Raw genomic sequence first — 19,665 nt, forward strand, 5'->3', positions numbered from 1 at the left:
AAAATAAATTAATTTAAGAAAAGAAATTTAAAATTTTTTGATCTGTAAAAATGACTGAATTCTGTGTAGGATCTCTGGGACACCAGAGGAAAATGCTAATGTAATTACTAGAGGAAAGATCAGATAGACACCAAGGCCAAAGTGAAACCCTAACGACAATGAAGCATTGGAGAAAGAACTAATAGTGAAAAGAAAAATGGAACCTCACTGGAGTAATCAAGTAGAAGTTCCCTGAGTGGATAGTCAACATGCACATAACTGCAATGATACATGTCTCATATCTATATGTGCTGTGAGGAACTTAAGTATTGTTATGATGGGCATTTCTTTCATCACATCTGAAAGAAATACAGTCATGAAAAGATAGTTTTCTGGATAGTTTAAGACTGATCATACTTTCCAAAATCTGTGTTTAGTTAGGACCTGTGTTTAGTTATGTCACTCTTAGACTTATTAAGTATTTTTGCTAATTGTGTTTACATGTAAATATATCAATAAAATAGAATGCCTTAATATTTTAAAATAAGTTATGATCTGTCAGAAAATCATATATTACTCTGAGTATAAAAGATGATTAAATATAATTGGACTAACCAAGATATAGGGCTAGAAATAGAGCAAGAGTTAGATTGGAAGGCTTTGTAAAACACAGAGAACACGTTCAGGATGAGTAAGTAAATGCAAAGAAAAAGCAAAGGTAGAATTATCACATAGAAAGGACAAGGACAGTAAGGAGTTTGACCAGCTTGGAGAAAGATGAATTTAAGGAAATTGAAACTAGATTGGATAGATAGGATCAGATAATAACCTGATGAGAAGTTATTATTAGGCAAAGAGGAGTTTTATTTTAAAATTTCTAATATGTTGCAGACCAGTTGATGTGTGAAATATAATACAAATGAATTAAATATTTGCCCCAATTTTTTATTATTGAAATTAATATCCATACATGGATGACTGTCTCTTGTTTCCTTTCCTCTTCAATTCTTCCTTTTTCTTCCTTTCTCCTTTTGTAGTTTAAAGTTATTTAAAAGCAGAGAATTTTTATGTTTCAATATAAAACCAAAATGATCTCAGCTAAGTTACTTTGTACTTTTGTGGCTTTTTGTTGATGTGAAGGTTTTTTTCCTATCCTGTGGATCAACAGCCTTTAATCCAAACATGGCATATTTTTCTGGTGTAAAGAGAAGGCCAATGCCTGAGCTTTAGGTACCTGCAGGTTAGAATGCTTAGGAGGATGAGGGCAGTGAAGTAGAGATGGAATAACTACCAGCAGTAGCCAGGGACCAGGCTAATACCATGGAACCCAGATGGAGGAATAATTTCAAAGAAAGATATAAAAAACTTTAATGAATGATACAGAGGATTGAGGAGGTTAAGAAAAAAGAAGCCAGTGCATTTGTAGGGACTGTCATGAATATCTTGGGTCAGTTCCAAGATTGGATAAAGCTGTGTGAAATAGGTTAAAAAGAGTTTGAGTCAGTGAAGTGGCTTAATTTACACAAATTCAACTATACTTTCTCTTTAAAAAAAAAAAAAGATGGAAGAGAATTTAAATAGTGTTCTCAGTGAACAATTTTCTTAGTGTATGAAATGTAAATCTGTTCCTTCAGTTAGACTCAATTCCCATATGCCTATCACAGTATGAGAATGTGAGCATCTTTAGATAAACATTGTAGGGCTTCCCTGGTGGCGCAGTGGTTGAGAATCTGCCTGCTAATGCAGGGGACACGGGTTCGAACCCTGGTCTGGGAGGATCCCACATGCCACGGAGCAACTAGGCCCGTGAGCCACAACTACTGAGCCTGCGCGTCTGGAGCCTGTGCTCTGCAGCAAGAGAGGCCGCGATAGTGAGAGGCCTGCGCACTGCGATGAAGAGTGGCCCCCACTTGCCATAGTAGAGAAAGCCCTGGCACAGAAGTGAAGACCCAACAGAGCCAAAATAAATTAATTAATTAATAAATTCCTACCCCAACATCTTAAAAAAAAAAAAAAAGATAAACATTGTATTTTTCATTTTAAATGGCCCCCTTTTTTAAAAATAAATTTATTTATTTATTTTTGGCTGTGTTGGGTCTTTGTTGCTGCACACAGGCTTTCTCTAGTTGTGGCGACCGGGGGCTACTCTTTGTTGCAGTTCGTGGGCTTCTCATTGCAGTGCTTCTCTTGAGGAGCACGGGTTCTAGGTGCACGGGCTTCAGTAGTTATGGCATGCAGGCTCAGTAGTTGTGGCTCACAGGCTCTAGGGCGCAGGCTCAGCAGTTGTGGCGCATGGGTTTAGTTGCTCCGTGGCATGTGGGATCTTCCCGTACCAGGGCTCAAACCCATGTTCCTTGCATTGGCAGGCAGATTCTTAACCACTGCACCACCAGGGAAGTCCTGGCCCCTTCTGTTCACAAGCCAACTATTTCATCTGATGCTCAGTTGAAGAAATGCCATCTGGGACTTCCCTGTCCAGTGGCTAAGACTCCACGCTCCCAATGCAGGGGGCCTGGGTTCGATTCCCGGTCAGGGAACTAGATCCCACGTACATGCTGCAACTAAGAGTTCGCATGCTGCAGCTAAAGATCCCCCATGCCACAGCTAAGAGCCGGCACAGCCAAATAAATGAATGAATAAATAAATATTAATAAAAGAAGAAATATCATCTGTTCAGTGCTCTGTCATATTTTATACATTATTAATATGTGTTAGAGTTTTAGACACAAGTAATAAACCACATTTTATGGGAGACTTAAGAGCTTTAAAAGTATAATTTTAAATATACACAGTTTTCAGTTGATTTTAGATCCCACTTTCTGGCCATTCTTTCTTAACTGTTAGCAGAGATGTGCCTCAAATATATATGGTAAAGAAATGGAAAGAGTATAAACCTGTCAATGGAGAAGAGAGAGGAAGAGTGTGTGATAATTGGAGAAACCAGCAAGGTCAAAGTTAGCTCCTTATTTGTATTTTTTTGCGAGACCTGTGGATAACTGAAGGAAGACTTGGAAGACAGTGAGTAAAGGTGAAAGCAGTAGTACTCTTAATATGGCTAGGTTTATTTATCTTTCTGATATTAGTAACATCAGGTTTCTTTTTTTTTTTAATTTATGTAAATGAAATAAGGCTATTTCCCCTCTTAATCTACTGTTGTCCATTAAAAGTTTTTTTAATATATTTCTTTTGTCTGTTTACAGCTTCAGAACTAGCAAAAACACCAAGAAAAAGTGTTTCATCCAATTTGAAGAGTGATCCTGAAATTACCATAGACATTCCTCAGTGTAGCAAGGGTAAGATTTTACTTCACTTCTTTAAAGAGAGTTTTCATAGTTGCTTCAAAGTTACAGTATGTTACTTTTCTTTCTTGTCTAAGTGCATTTTTATATATTTTCTTCTTTTCTGTTCTGAAAATTCATTCAGTAAATGCAGTTAATACCCCAACCTGTGTGCTTTAGTGTACCCATATTTAGCTATCAGTAAAAGGGGAAAAGATCTGTGTGGGTTGAAGTTGTACAGATTGACAGGGCCAGCTAGAAACAGTCTTAAATCCTGTTGTCATTTGCTTGAGTTAGCCAAATGTTCGTGGAAGATTTGCTTTGGCAAATACTATTTGAAATAAGGTTTTGGGGATTTGGAAGTCTTTTTTTTTGCGGTACGCGGGCCTCTCACTGTTGTGGCCTCTCCCATTGGGGAGCACAGGCTCCGGACGCACAGGCTCAGCAGCCATGGCTCACGGGCCCAGCCGCTCCGTGGCATGTGGGATCTTCCCGGACCGGGGCACGAACCCATGTACCCTGCATCGGCAGGCGGACTCTCAACCACTACACCACCAGGGAAGCCCTGGAAGTCTTATAGTTTGGAGAACTGTGAAACAGTTGTTTTTGAATGACCCATTCTAACTAGATTAAATAGTGTACTTTTAAAATAATGAACAATGAAAAGGACTCCATTTTTTTTTGTTACATGAGTGCTACAGAAATGTCATTAATGGGAGAAATCATAAAATTAATAGTGACAGTTCAGCCTCTAGTGGAGATGCAATTAATTGAGAATTCAATAATATGTAGTGGCTTCTGGGTAGAACCTGCACCTTTGCTTTTAATGAAACTAGGCTGTTATGGAAAGTGAAGTATTTGTAGTAAGTAATGGCTTTTTGTTTCATTCTTTAGGGCATTCTGCTTCAGACAAAGTTCAGTTGAAGGTAAGCAATTGAGTAAAAACAAGGAAAACCCTTAGTGTTACAAAGTCAAGACATGATGAAAAATATCCATTTCATCTTTTAATTTAGATAATACTTTTATCATTTATAGGTATTTGCCAATTAAATACCTAACTTACAGATAAAGAATCTGAGGCTCAGAGAGGTGAAGTGACTTGTCTGAGTTCACCAAACTAGGAAGGAGAAAAGCTGGAAAATGAAGCTGGGTCTTCTGGACCCACCTGTTGTGCCTTTTCTGTGTCAGAACTATCCCTGGGTGTTTTGTTTGTTTGTTTGTTTTTAATTTAATTTAATTTATTTTTGTCTGTGTTGGGTCTTCTGGCATTCTTTTTCAAGTTGTGGATCACATCACATTAGTGGATCTTGTTGATTCCCTAAGAGACCATCAGAAAACCTGTTAATCAGTGGTATTATATTTACATACCACAATAAAAGAGAACATCAGTCTGCAAGTCTTAGTGCACTGTCTTAGAAGGGGGAGTTCAGGAGAGAATATGTATAGGGCTTGGGGATCTGGACTCGAGGGGTTTAAGGCACACCTGTCAAGATGGGGAACTGATCTGTATTAGACAGAATTCATGGCATGGTATTTTAGGAGTAGTGGACACAGTGAGGAGAGGGTCTTGAATTGAGTTTTGATAAATAAACCAATGTTTGATAAGCTAGCTGTTTGCCCAGGTAAGTAGTCTGTTGTCCTGATGGGAAAATAGGTTGCCCAAATGAGCAAACTGTCAAGATAAATTAGTTTGCAGAAATTTCTGTAGCAGACAGTGAAGTTATTTAATAGTTTATAGCCTTATCTTTTTGAGCAAGAATTTTCTGAAACGGTTATTTTGACACAAATATTCTCAGACCTGATAATTAAGCTATATGGATATAGGTTGTCTCAACTCTCAGTCTTGAAATCAGTTTAGTAGGGCATGATCTACAGTTTAAAAAAATGAAATAGAATAAATTAGAAAATTTCTGTTTTGTAAGTATTATTTAATTATAATTTGGTTAAGTTATATATGCATATGTGTACTGGATCAGGGTGGCAAAACGTAAAAAAAAATTGTAAGGATCTGGACCACAGAAGTTTGAAATATACTGTGATATACTTTATACACCCAATAGGTGATCAGATCACCTATTATAATAGTATTCTTAATATCTCAAATAAAAATTGTTATAATATTTGTAACTAGCACCAACAACTTATCACAAGATAACAGACTTAAATTTTTTGTCATATTTTCACATTGCCAAAAAAACACAGGGTACTTTATCTTTTTATCAGTACTGTTAAGTTATCACGTATACACCAGTAGGCATTTTATTGTGCTAGAAATTGAATGGTGTTAAAGGATTCTGTAAGGAAAAGAAAAACGTGCGTTATACTTCTGTAAAATGTTTAAAAAATTAAAAATACAGAAGTAAAAAGTAGAAATCTTTCTTCTCTCCTTCTCACAGACTACTTTAACACCAGTAAATTGCTCGTACATGCAAAGGCCCACTGCAGTAAGTATAGGAGTCCCATTTCCTTGCTTACTCATCATCCCTGGACAGTATTACCTTTTTTTAGAAAAAATATTCTGCTAATCTGATGGGTGAAGAATGATTCAAAGGCTGATAAGCTTTTTCTTTACATAATAATAGAAGTGCATCCTTTGCAGGTGTCTGGAATACAACTTCTAGAACCACTCTAGGAATCCTTCGGAATTCGTTGTATCGTTTTTGTTGTCATACTCTCCCCCCGCAACAAATTCATGTATTGTTGTCTTCCAGATCTAGGAAGGAGCTCATCTGGTTCTAATGTCTATTGAAAACAAAATATTTTTCTTCCTTCTAGCCTTTCTTTCACTCAGAGACATCATTAATTTTCATGTCATCATTATTATTTGACTATATAAACTATATTGCTTTTTTATTTTTAAACAGAACAATGATAAAAGTGAATTTCTGTCAACAGCACCTCGTGGGCTAAGGAAAAGACTAATAGGTGTGTATTTCTTTTTACACTGAGTTTTTATAAAAAGAAGCATCTAAACAGGCAATAATGGTTAAATATACAGGTTCTAGTCTTAGAATGCTTACGTTTTATCTTTGGGCTGCCACTTACAGGAACCTCTCTATGCCTCAATTTTTTTCATTTGCGAAATAGGGATAATAATGGTACCAGCCTCAGAGTTATTTTGAGATTAATTGAAATAAAGGATGTCAAAGTGCTGAGCGTAGTGCTTGACCTTGGTATGTGCTTAACAGGTGTTGGCTATTATTACCTTTTATTATTATAACTACTTATTGCTATTTCTTTTCATGAAAGAAAGAATATGTTCATGTCTTCAATTAAGCTGTAGATTCCTTAAGGGCAAGGACTATATCTTATATTTTAACTCATAACACTTAGCACTATGTCTTTACATTATAGTCAATGGATATTGAGGTTAGTTAAAATTCTTCAATAAAATAACATGCCTTTTAGTTTATTTGCCTGAGACAGTTTTAGAAATAGTTCTATTGATTTATTTAGAAGTTTTATCAATATATTGAAACAATTTTAAATGTTTACAGTGGTACTGAATACTATACAAAGCCAAGTAAACAGACATGGTTCCCGCCTTTGGGGAAATTAAAAATGGTTTGGGTTTTTTTTTATGTTTTGGGGGGGTCTTTTTGGCCACACCATGTGGCCTGTGGGATCTTAGTTCCCCAGCCCAGGGTTGAACCCGGGCCACGGCAGTGAAAGCGCTGAGTCCTAAACACTGGACTGCCAGGGAGCTCTCTGGTTTGGGGTTTAAATATTTAATTTTGGGGCAAATGACTTTTTGACCTTTATATTTCGGAAAGATGTCAACTCCTTTCTTGGGATTGACCCCTTGACAATAATATTAGCTAACATTGTTAAATCTATGCCCTGTAGCCCTTCTTCTTTCAAGGTATAGAGTTGATAATACATTTTTAATCAACATAAAAATTATAACACTAAATTATTGGATATCTGAAGCAATAAAAGATGATATATGCAATTGATTATTATTATTTTATGTCAAATACATCCCACATCTTAAGTTTCCTCCTTACCCCACAGAAGAATCCTTTTTAGAGAAAAGGTGAACTTCCTTCTCCTTCTCAATCACCACCAAACAAATATATCAACATGTGTGATGTATTCATGTAAATAGGGTAAAGACATTGTCTGGTACCTCCTACCACTTCTAACCCTTGCATCTACCATGGGCAGCAATCAGTGCAAATCTGAATCTGCTAAGCTATGTATGCCCACAAAATCAAGCCTTTTTTTTTTTTTTTTTTTCAGTATCTATATTTGTTATTTGCTGACTCTGGATATTCTGAAATATGCTCTTCAAAATAAAGAGTGATTTGCTTAAAATTATTTCATTCATATTTTGGAAGTTAACCTTTTATGGTAGTTTTATACTTATTTTGTTGAGTGTAAGTTTTATCCTTACTTTATGATTATAAAACTAGCTTTATTATTTCTGGAGAGTGGTGGGGGTGGCCATGGTTTGTTTAAAAATATAATTCTTATATCTACTATGGGATGGATTGTGCGTATGTATTAGTAGTACTTAAAGTAGTAGCTGTCATTTATTGAGTGCTCTATCAGTTAGGATGGCATTTTCAGTAGGCAGCAATGGAAAATTCTATAACAATGGCTTAAGCCATGGACACTGAAGTATCTCACATCATTAGAAGTCTAGGGATACACAGTTCACGGTTGATGTAGTGACTCAACAGTGTCATGAAGGATACAGGTTCTTCTTATCTTTTCGCTTTGCCGCTGGCGTTTTTCATCTTTAGTTTTGATGTTTTATATTGCAGAGTGGCTTCCATAGCTTTAAGCTATGGGTATAAGTAAGGGACTTTCCTTCCCTAAGTGAGGAAAATCTTCCCCAGAAGCTTCCAGCAAATTTCCCCTCAAGTTTCATTGGTTAAAGGTTTACATGGCCAACTCTAGTTGCAAAGGAGGCTGAGAGAGCATGTATCTGGCAAAGGAAAAGACAATTAAATTACTGATTATTTATCCCTTAGGGTGGAGCACATTGCCACATTTTACAGTGAATTCTATTAGCAAGGAAGAAGGAAAGAGAATGGTATTAGGTATGACTGACAATTTCTGCCACGTTTCCTTTGTGTTAGGCATTGTTAGTTGCTTTACATGCATTTCAATGTAATCTTCACAATGCTTTATTAAATTAGGCACTGGTAACCTCATTTGATAAGTGAGGGAACTGGTGCTCAGAAAACTTACATAACTAGCTCTGGTGAAATCATCAGCAAGTAATGACAAAACCAGAAGCCACGATCTCTTACTTCAAAGCCCACACTCTTCCTAATACCCCAGAATGCCTCTTTTGTCAAACTGTCCAATTTTCCCAATTGCTTCCTCCCCACACAGTTCCAAGGTTTCATTCTGACAGTGAAAGTGAATATTCTGCTTCCAACTCGGAGGACGATGAAGGGGTTGCACAGGAATGTGAAGAGGACACTAATGAAGTCATATTGAGCGAACAGATTCAAGCTCAGAATAGAGTAGTTTCAGCTCCTGTTTGCAAAGAAACGCCTTCTAAGAAAATGAAAAGAGATAAAACAGTAAGTGAAGAGAGACTTTAAAGAAAAATCAGTAATATCTCAAAGATAAGCTACCTAAGAGATCCAAATGGGAGGATGAACATAATTTTTTTTTCTCTTCTGCATTTTCTCAGCCTTTCACATAAATTCCCGCATATATTTGTGTCTATTTCTGGACGTCGTATCCTTGGCCTCTCTGTATCCATATTCATGTATCAGTACCATAGTGTATGCTAAAGGTGACAATTCAGTTGAATAAAAGAGCTTTTAAATAAATATTAATTGGATAATTGGAGGCAAGACTTCTCAGTATATACCTTTTTATATAGTTTCATTTTTGTAACGTTGCTGATGTAACAGTGTAAGTAATAAATGATGGACTATGGACCCATGTTGGGTCGTTTGGAGAACACTGCACATATTATGGCCTGAGAAAAGGCTAATTATCCCAGCGTGCTCTGTAAAGACTCAGAGCAGTCTAGGAAGCCTCCTGCTTGAATGACTTTCCATTCCTTCCTTACCACCACGGAGCTCAGTCCTGCCCCAAATCAGTAGAACACGTGGTGAGTCATTTTACTGGAATAGTAGGCAGGTCTTTTTTTACCTTGCTGTTGATGTCTTTCTCATTTCCACAGTCCTTCAGCTGTACTAATTAAAGGATTTGCTAGGAGTGTGTGATTGTAAAAACCCTTTTTTTTTTTCCAGTCTAAACGGGAATTATATGTTGGAATTTAGGAATCGTTTTTGGGCCGACTACTTCAATCTAGTCATTTTCTTCAACTTTTATGACCCTAAGAGTTACTCAGTTTTATTACTGGAATTAAATTTGCTTGGTCCTTAGTCTGTGTTGTTGCTTCAAAAAGAAAATACTGACTGCCAAGTAAAGAATTTCACATATCCTGTTTATGCTAATATTACTGTCTAGTCCTCACATAAAACAAATATCTGAAACTAAGAACTCACTTTGCTTTGTCCACTTTCAGAGTGACTTAGTAGAAGAATATTTTGAAGCCCACAGCAGTTCAAAAGTTTTAACCTCTGATAGAACACTGCAGAAACTAAAGAGGGCTAAACTGGATCAGGTATGTTGCAAGGAGTGTTACTTGTAAATTGTTCTTATTGTGAGCTGAAAAATATAGTACATAAGCAGCAAATCTGAAGAATAAGTGTATATAGCAGAATACTATCCTGATCAAATGAAACACAAATTAGTGTGACATCACTATCGCGTATTTTATTTTGTAAATGGTAACTGGTTCACTGGATTAGAATTGTTTGATGTACTCTAATTATACATGTATAATTACGTATTTTTCTCTTATTTATCGTTTCTTTAGGATCTATAATAATCATCAGGGTCATAGTTTCTTTTTTTAATTTATTGAAGTATAGTTGATTTACAATGTTGTATTAATTTCTACTATACAGCAAAGTGATTCAGTTATACCTGTGTATATATTTTTTTCATATTCTTTTCCATTATGGTTTATCACAGGATTTTCTTTTTTTAACATCTTTATTAGAGTATAATTGCTTTACAGTGGTGTGTCAGTTCTGCTTTATAACAAAGTGAATCAGTTATACATATACATATGTTCCCATACCTCTTCCCTCTTGCGTCTCCCTCCCTCCCACCCTCCCTATCCCACCCCTCCAGGCGGTCACAAAGCAGTGAGCTGATCTCCCTGTGCTATGCGGCTGCTTCCCACTAGCTATCTATTTTATGTTTGGTAGTGTATATATGTCCATGCCACTCTCTCATTTTGTCCCAGCTTACCCTTCCCCTCCCCATATCCTCAAGTCCATTCTCTAGTAGGTCTGCATCTTTATTGCCGTCTTGCCCCTAGGTTCTTCTGACCATTTTCTTGTTTTTTTCTTTTCTTTTTTTTTTTTAGATTCCATATATATGTGTTAGCATACGGTATTTGTTTTTCTCTTTCTGACTTACTTCACTCTGTATGACAGTCTCTAGGTCCATCCACCTCACGACAGATGACTCAATTTCGTTCCTTTTTATGGCTTAATAATAGTCCATTGTATATATGTATCACAGGATTTTGAATATAGTTCCCTGTGCAGGGTCTTAGTTTCTTTGATATGCATGTACCATTAATTTTTGTTACCAATTTAACCCACATATTCATTGAACCTCACACTGGTCATAAAACAAAGACTGACCTGACTCTCAGTTGAAAACCTTGCAAAAAGCAGAGGATATTCTGCTTCTTGCTATTATGGAAAGCCTGTCCATTGCAGTAAGGTAACAAGGTTGCTGTATACTCTGGTTCCAGTGTCTCATTTTATAAAAAAATAGCATACAGTTAGACTCAGGGCTTTGACAGATACCTCACTAAGAGAGGACAAAGAACCATCTGAATAAGAAAATCTTTCATTAGCAAGTGGGCTTGAGGGACTTCCCTGGTGATCCTTGGTTAGGACTCTGCACTTCCACTGCAGGGGGCATGGGTTCAATCCCTGGTCAGGGAACTAAGATCCCACAAGCCATGCAGCCAAAAAAAAAAAGAAAGTGGGCTTGATAATTTAAGTCAAGAAGAGATTGTTATTGACTCAGAGAGAATCAAGATTTTATTATTTTCTGAAATAGGAATTCAGTGCAATTTCCTAAGGTATACAGGGCTTTTGACAGAGTTTTCAAGCTATAGAAAAGAGAGAAGAGAGGTTTACCATAGGGTAAACCTCTATGGCTTGGATGACGTGGTGCTGTGTGGTTGGGGGTTTTTGGTTTTTTCTGTTTTGTTTGTTTCTTCCCACCTGTCTCATAGGTATTGTAACTCAGATCAGAGACTAGCTGAAAACATGTGTCAAGAAACCAAGCTGTTCAAGGAAGAGATGGCACTAACATCTGCTTAGTGCATGTATTTTTTTTTTTTTCTATACAGCAGGTTCTTTTTAGTCATCAGTTTTATACACATCAGTGTATACATGTCAATCCCAATCTCCCAGTTCATCCCACCACACCCACCCACCACCACTTTCCCCCCTTGGTGTCCATATGTTTGTTCTCTACATCTGTGTCTCTATTTCTGCACTGCAAACCGATTCATCTGCACCATTTTTCTAGGTTCCACATATATGTGTTAATATATGATATTTACTTTTCTCTTTCTGACTTACTTCACTCTGTATGACAGTCTGTAGATTCATCCACATCTCTACAAATGACCCAATTTGGTTCCTTTTTATGGCTGAGTAATATTCCATTGTATATATGTATCATATCTTCTTTATCCATTTGTCTGTCGATGGGCATTTAGGTTGCTTCCATGACCTGGCTATTGTAATAGTGCTGCAGTGAATATTGGGGTGCATATGTCTTTTTGAATTATGGTTTTCTCTGGGTATATGCCCATTAGTCAAGATTGCTGGGTCATATGGTAATTCTACTTTTAGTTTTTTAAGGAACCTGAATACTGTTCTCCATAGCGGCTGTATCAATTTACATTCCCACCAACAGTGCAAGAGGGTTCCCTTTTCTCCACACCCTCTCCAACATTTGTTGTTTGTAGATTTTCTGATGATGCCCATTCTAACTGGTGTGAGGTGATACCTCATTGTAGTTTTGATTTACGTTTCTCTTATAATTAGTGATGTTGAGCATCTTTTCATGTGCTTCTTGGCCATCTGTATGTTCTCTTTGGAGAAATGTCTGTTTAGGTCTTCTGCCCATTTTTGGATTGGGTTGTTTTTTTTTTAATATTGAGCTGCATGAGCTGTTTATATATTTTGGAGATTAATCCTTCGTCTGTTGATTCGATTGCAAATATTTTCTCCCATTCTGAGGGTTGTCTTCATCTTGTTTGTACTTTGCTTTGAAAAAGCTTTTAAGTTTCATTAGGTTCCATTTGTTTATTTTTGTTTTTATTTCCATTATTCTAGGAGATGGATCAAAAAAGATCTTGCTGTGATTTATGTCAAAGAGTGTTCTTCCTATGTTTTCCTCTAAGAGGTTTTTTGTTGTTGTTGTTGTTGTTTTTTGCGGTACGCGGGCCTCTCACTGTTGTGGCCTCTCCTGTTGCAGAGCACAGGCTCCGGATGCGCAGGCTCAGCAGCCATGGCTCACGGGCCTAGCCACTCCGCAGCATGTGGAATCTTCCCAATTGGGGCACAAACCCGTGTCCCCTGCATCGGCAGGCAGACTCTCAACCACTGCACCACCAGGGAAGCCCTCCTCTAAGACTTTGAGAGTGTCCGGTCTTACATTTAGGTCTTTAATCCATTTTGAGTTTACTTTTGTGTATGGTGTTAGGGAGTGTTCTAATTTCATTCTTTTACACATAGCTGTCCAGGTTTCCCAGCACCAGTTATTGAAGAGACTGTCTTTTCTCCACTGTATATCCTTGCCTCCTTTGTCATAGATGAGTTAACCATAGGTGCGTGGGTTTAACTCTGGGCTTTCTGTCCTGTTCCATTGATCTATATTTCTGTTTTGTGCCAGTACCATATTGTCTTGATTACTGTAGCTTTGTAATATAGTCTGAAGTCAGGGAGTCTGATTCCTCCAGCTCCGTTTTATTCCCTCAAGACTGCTTTGGCTATTCAGCGTCTTTTGTGTCTCCACACAAATTTTAAGATTTTTTGCTCTAGTTCTGTGAAAAATGCCATTGGTAATTTGATAGGGATTGCATTGAATCTGTAGATTGCTTTGGGTAGTATAGTCATTTTCACAATTTTGATTCTTCCAATCCAAGAACATGGTATATCTCTCCATCTGTTGGTATCATCTTTAATTTCTTTCAACAGTGTCTTATAGTTTTCTGCATACAGGTCTCTTGTCTCCCTAGTTAGGTTTATTCCTAGGTATTTATTCTTTTTGTTGCAATGGTAAGTGGGAGTGTTTCCTTATTTTCTCTTTCAGATTTTTCATCATTAGTGTATAGGAATGCAAGAGATTTCTGTGCATTAATTTAGTTTCCTGCAACTTTACCAAATTCATTGATCAGCTCTAGTAGTTTTCTGGTGGCATCTTTAGGATTCTCTGTGTATAGTATCATGTCATCTGCAAACAGTGACAGTTTTACTTCTTCTTCTCCAATTTGTATTCCTTTTCTTTTTTCTTCTCTGATTGCCATGGCTCAGACTTCCAAAACTATGTTGAATAATAGTGGCGAGAGTGGACATCCTTGTCTTGTTCCTGATCTTAGAGGAAATGCTTTAAGTTTTCCACCATTGAGAATGATGTTTACTGTGGGTTTGTCATATATGGCACTTATTATGTTGAGGTAGGTTCCCTGTCTGCCCACTTTCTGGAGAGTTTTTATCATAAATGGGTGTTGAATTTTGTCACATTTTGTCAAAAGCTTTTGCTGCATCAACCTAAATGCCCATCTATTGAGATGATCATATGGTTTTTGTTCTTCAGTTTGTTAATATGGTGTGTCACATTGATTGATTTGCGTATACTGAAGAATCCTTGCATCCCTGGGATAAATCCCACTTGATCATGGTGTATGATCCTTTTAATGTGCTGTTGGATTCTGTTTGCTAGTATTTTGTTCAGGATTTTTGCATCTATATTCATCAGTGATATTGGTCTGTAATTTTCTTTTTTTGTAGTATCTTTGTCTGGTTTTGGTATCAGCGTGACGGTGGCCTGGTAGAATGAGTTTGGGAGTGTTCCTTCCTCTGCAATTTTTTGGAGGAGTTTGAGAAGGATGGGTGTTAGCTCTTCTCTAAATGTTTGATAGAATTCACCTGTGAAGCCATCTGGTCCTGGACTTTTGTTTGTTGGAAGATTTTTAATCATAGTTTTAATTTCATTACTTGCGATTGGTCTGTTCATATTTTCTATTTCTTCCTGGTTCAGTCTTGGAAGGTTATACCTTTCTAAGAACTTGTCCATTTCTTCCAGATTGTCCATTTTATTGGCATAGAGTTGCTTGTAGTAGTCTCTTAGGATGCTTTGTATTTCTGTGGTGTCTGTTGTAACTTTCCTTTTTCATTTCTAATTTTACTGATTTGAGTCCTCTCCCTCTTTTTCTTGATAAGTCTGGCTAATGGTTTATCAATTTTGTTTATCTTCTCAAAGAACCAGCTTTTAGTTTTATTGATGTTTGCTATTGCTTTCTTTGTTTCTGTTTCATTTATTTCTGCTCTGGTCTTTATAATTTCTTTCCTTCTGCTAACTTTGTGTTTTGTTTGTACTTCTTTCTCTAGTTCCTTTAGGTGTAAGGTTAGATTATTTGAGATTTTTCTTGTTTCTTGAGGTAGGCTTGTATCTATAAACTTCCCTCTTAGAACTGCTCTTGCTGCATCCCATAGGTTTTGGATCTTCATGTTTTCATTGTCATTTGTCTCTAGGTACCTCTTTTTTTTTTTTTTTTTTTTTAATAAATTTACTTATTTATTTATTTTTGGCTGCATTGGATCTTCATTGCTGTGTGTAGGCTTTCTCTAGTTGTGGCGAACGGGGACTACTCTTTGTTGTGGTGTGTGGGCTTCTCATTGTGGTGGCTTCTCTTGTTTCAGAGTACGGACTCCAGGCATGCAGGCTTCAGTAGTTGTGGCTCAAGGGCTTAGTTGCTCCACGGCATGTGGGGATCTTCCCCAACCAGGGCTCGAACCCATGTCCCCTGCGTAGGCAGGCAGATTTTTAACCACTGTACCACCAGGGAAGCCCTGTCTCTAGGTACTTTTTGATTTCCTCTTTGATTTCTTCAGTGATCTCTTGGTTATTTAGTAATGTATTGTTTAGCCTCCATGTATTTGTGTTTTTTATGTTTTTTTCCCCGTAATTGCTTTCTAATCTCATAATGTTGTGGTCAGAAAAGGTGCTTGCTATGATTTCAATTTTCTTAAATTTACTGAGGCTTGATTTGTGACCCAAGATACGATCTGTCCTGGAGAATGTTCCGTGTGCACTTGAGAAGAAAGTGTATTCTGCTACTTTTAAGTGGAATGTTCTATAAATATCAATTAAATTTACCTGGTCTATTGTGTCATTTAAAGCTTGTGTTTCCTTATTTATTTTCTGTTTGGATGATCTGTCCATTGGTGTAAGTGGGGTGTTAAAGTCACCTACTATTATTGTGTTACTGTCAATTTCTCCTTTCATGGTTGTTAGCATTTGCCTTATGTATTGAGGTTCTCCTGTGTTGGTGCATAAACATTTATAATTGTTATATCTTCTTTTTGGATTGATCCTTTGATCATTAGGTAGTGTCCTTCCTTATCTCTTGTAACAGTTTTTATTTTAAAGTCTATTTTATCTGATATGAGAATTGCTACTCCAGCTTTCTTTTGATTTCCATTTGCATGGAATATCTTTTTCCATCCCCTCACTTTCAGTCTGAATGTATCCCTAGGTCTGAAGTGGGTTTCCTGTAGACAGCATATATATGGGTCTTGTTTTTGTATCCATTCAGCAAACCTGTGTCTTTTGGTTGGAGCATTTAATCCATTCACGTTTAAGGTAATTATCAATATGTATGTTCCCATTACCATTTTGGTTTGTTTTTGTAGGTCCTTTTCTTCTCTTGTGTTTCCCACTTAGAGAAGTTCCTTTAGCGTTTGTTGTAGAGCTGGTGGTGCTGAATTCTCTTAGCTTTTGCTTGTCTGTAAAGCTTTTGATTTCTCTGTTGAATCTGAATGAGATATTTGCTGGGTAGAGTAATGTTGGTTGTAGGTTCTTCCCTTTCATCACCTTAAGTATATCATGCCACTCCCTTCTGGCTTGTAGAGTTTCTGCTGAGAGATCAGCTGTTAACCTTATGGGATTTTCCTTGTATATTATTTGTCATTTTTCCCTTGCTGCTTTCAGTAATTTTTGTCTTTAATTTTTGCCAGTTTGATTACTGTGTGTCTCAGCGTGTTTCTCCTTGGGTTTATCCTCTATGGGACTCTCTGCACTTCCTGGACTTGGGTGGATCTTTCCTTTCCCATGTTAGGGAAGTTTTTGAGTATAATCTCTTCAGATATTTTCTCAGATCCTTTCTCTCTTCTCTCTCTTCTCCCTCTGGGACCCCTATAATGCAAATGTTGTTGCATTTTATGTTGTCCCAGAGGTCTCTTAGGCTGTCTTCATTTCTTTTCATTCTTTTTCTTTATTCTGTTCCACAGCAGTGAATTCCACCATTCTGTCTTCCAGGTCACTTATCCGTTCTTCTGCCTCAGTTATTCTGCTATTGATTCCTTCTAGTGTAGTTTTCACTTCAGTTATTGTATTGTTCATCTCTGTTTGTTCGTTCTTTAATTCTTCTAGATCTTTGTTAAACATTTCTTGCATCTTCTCGATCTTTGCCTCCATTCTTTTTCCGAGATCCTGGATCATCTTCACTATCATTATTCTGAATTCTTTTTCTGGACGATTGCCTATCTCCTCTTCATTTAGTTGTTTTTCTGGGGTTTTATCTTGTTCCTTCATCTGGTACATAGCCCTCTGCCTTTTCATCTTGTCTGTCATTCTGTGAATGTGGTTTTTGTTCCACAGGCTGCAGGATTGTAGTTCCTCTTACTTCTTCCTTAGTGCATGTATTTCTTTTTTCTTTTTTCTTTTTTTTTGCGGTACATGGGCCTCTCACTGCTGTGGCCTCTCCCGTTGCAGAGCACAGGCTCCAGACGCACAGGCTCAGTGGCCATGGCTCACGGGCCCAGCCGCTCCGTGGTATGTGGGATCCTCCCGGACCGGGGCACGAACCTGTGTCCCCTGCATCAGGCGGACTCTCAACCACTGTGCCTCCAGGGGAGCCCTGCATGTATTTTTATATAAGCAACATGGGGGAAGGAGAAGTGGATCCAGGGTCAAAGTAGGACTTCATAGGACCTAGAGACAGACCTGTTGGATGAAAGAAACACCTGTTACTGATAGTGAAGAAAGGAAGGTCTTTCATTAATTGTGGACATAGCTGACAGATACGGTCATAGTAACATGTGTCAATGAGCATTTATTTCTCATGTCTGCGGGTCACCTGGGAGTTGGCTGATCTAGGATTTGCTCCACGTGTCTGTCTTCCTTGTTGGACCTCCTTGGAAAGCTAGCAGAGGCATGTTCTTCTCATAAAAATGTCAGAGACAAAAGAAGTAGAAAAACAAAAGACCTCTTAAAGCCTGGGCTCAAACTGTCTCAGTGTCACTTCTGCCTCATTCTAGTGGCCACAGTAAATCACGTGGCTGAAAACAAAGTCACAGAACAGGGGATGGGAACTAGATTCCACCCGTTTAGTGGGAGGGATTGCAAAGTCACATGGCAAAGGGTACAGATAGGAGGAGGGGCAAGTATTGGGGCTAGTAATGTAATTCTGCACAAATACTAAAGTTTGAAATGAAGGTGAATAGGTGACATAACATTTCAGAGTTCACACTAAGTGTGAGTATGCTCTGATAATACAGTATAAATAACTACTGAAAATGACACTAGTGCTTTATCTGCTTTTCAGGGCTCTAGACGTTAGGAAAAAAACATCAGATGGAGAGAGAAATTTTTGAAATCTACTACTTTACAGTTTTACTTAGAATTTGTCCTATTTCTCTTTAAGTATATGGATGAATAAAAACTGTATAGGCTAGAGTGCCTGGAATCTTGGTTGCTGCTTTAGTCTTCAGTATTAAAAAAATATTTTACTTAAAGGATAAAATCATGAAAACACAGTAGTGCCAGGGTAGAAATGCATATACAGCTTTTTACTAGAGTTTTCATTTCAAGAAGTGAGCTGTGTTTGAGTCACTAGCATGAATTTTCAAGTTTTGGGTACAGAGCAATGTATCTTCCTCAGTTTATTTTTACATTATTGTTTTAAAAACTTTGCCGTACTTACCAAAGATAAAGGATTTGTTAGAAACAGCTTTTAAAGAGGAGCAGTGAATTTTACTAATGATAATGGTAAATTATAAAGAAACTTGACTGTTTTCTGAGAATTAATACTGAACTGTTACCTTAAGCTTTTACATTTTTTCAAATCCGTAGGTTTTTAAAAGAGTGTCTGGATTTGTTGTCAAAGCTGGGAGGCAGGTTTAATTGTCTCCTTATGGTAACAGTATTTTTAGAAATTAAAGACGTATATTGATATTTGGAATTTATAGTCATGTAAATGGTTCTAGAGAAAATGTAGCAAATTCTTTACTGTTTTACATATTTGTACTTAAAGAATGTATAAAACATTTTAAGAAAGAAATATTGAAATATTATGTGTATTCTCAGTAGATGCACTCATTACCAAACCTGATTAAAGTAATATTTCCACTGATGGCCTCTTCTAACCTCTACCTCTAAGGAAATATTTTTAGTGTGGATTGATGTGATGTATGTGGATTGAGAGTGATTTTCTTCCCTCCCTCTTCCTTTTTTTTTTAAAGCAAACTTTGCATAACTTACTGAGCAAGGTTTCTCCTTCCTTTTCTGCTGAACTTAAACAACTAAATCAACAATATGAACAGTTATTTCATAAATGGATGTTGCAGTTACAGTAAGTACTATTATCATTGTAAACCTTTGTAAAATAAAGAATAATATATATTTACATGTCTATGTTAAAATCAAAGCAGTTTGACATTTAATTTTCTTTTTGCAATGAACTTGATATGTATTTTTATTTATATGTAAAAGTTTGAAAAAACAGGTGTTTTCCCAATTTTATGACCCAAATGTAGAAATGTCATATTATTATATGACTCTTCTCAGAAATTCCAATTTTCAAGAAATTTGTCTTTTCTAAGTTTTTTTTTTTTTTTTTTTTTTTTTTTTTTTCAGTACGCGGGCCTCTCACTGTTGTGGCCTCTCCCGTTGCAGAGCACAGGCTCCGGACGTGCAGGCTCAGTGGCCATGGCTCACGGGCCCAGCCGCTTCGCAGCATGTGGGAGCTTCCCGGACCGGGGCATGAACCCGTGTCCCCTGCATCAGCAGGCGGACTCTCAACCACTGCGCCACCAGGGAAGCC

The 19,665-nt window shown here is 37.2% G+C and overlaps 1 protein-coding gene across 1 annotated transcript in view; it reads left to right on the forward strand.

The window, feature by feature from the left end:
- Positions 1-19,665, forward strand: part of ORC2 (origin recognition complex subunit 2) — a 49,377-nt gene that overhangs the window by 16,975 nt on the left and 12,737 nt on the right. The window contains exons 6-11 of the mRNA XM_029225351.1: positions 3,180-3,272; positions 4,152-4,183; positions 6,122-6,182; positions 8,604-8,797; positions 9,760-9,858; positions 19,085-19,194. Coding sequence (XP_029081184.1) covers positions 3,180-3,272; positions 4,152-4,183; positions 6,122-6,182; positions 8,604-8,797; positions 9,760-9,858; positions 19,085-19,194 — 589 coding nt within the window. The remainder of the gene's footprint in view (positions 1-3,179; positions 3,273-4,151; positions 4,184-6,121; positions 6,183-8,603; positions 8,798-9,759; positions 9,859-19,084; positions 19,195-19,665) is intronic.

Source organism: Monodon monoceros, unplaced genomic scaffold, assembly GCF_005190385.1.
Source record: "Monodon monoceros isolate NGI ecotype Baffin Bay Population unplaced genomic scaffold, NGI_Narwhal_1 Super_Scaffold_16, whole genome shotgun sequence".
NCBI lineage: Eukaryota > Metazoa > Chordata > Mammalia > Artiodactyla > Monodontidae > Monodon > Monodon monoceros.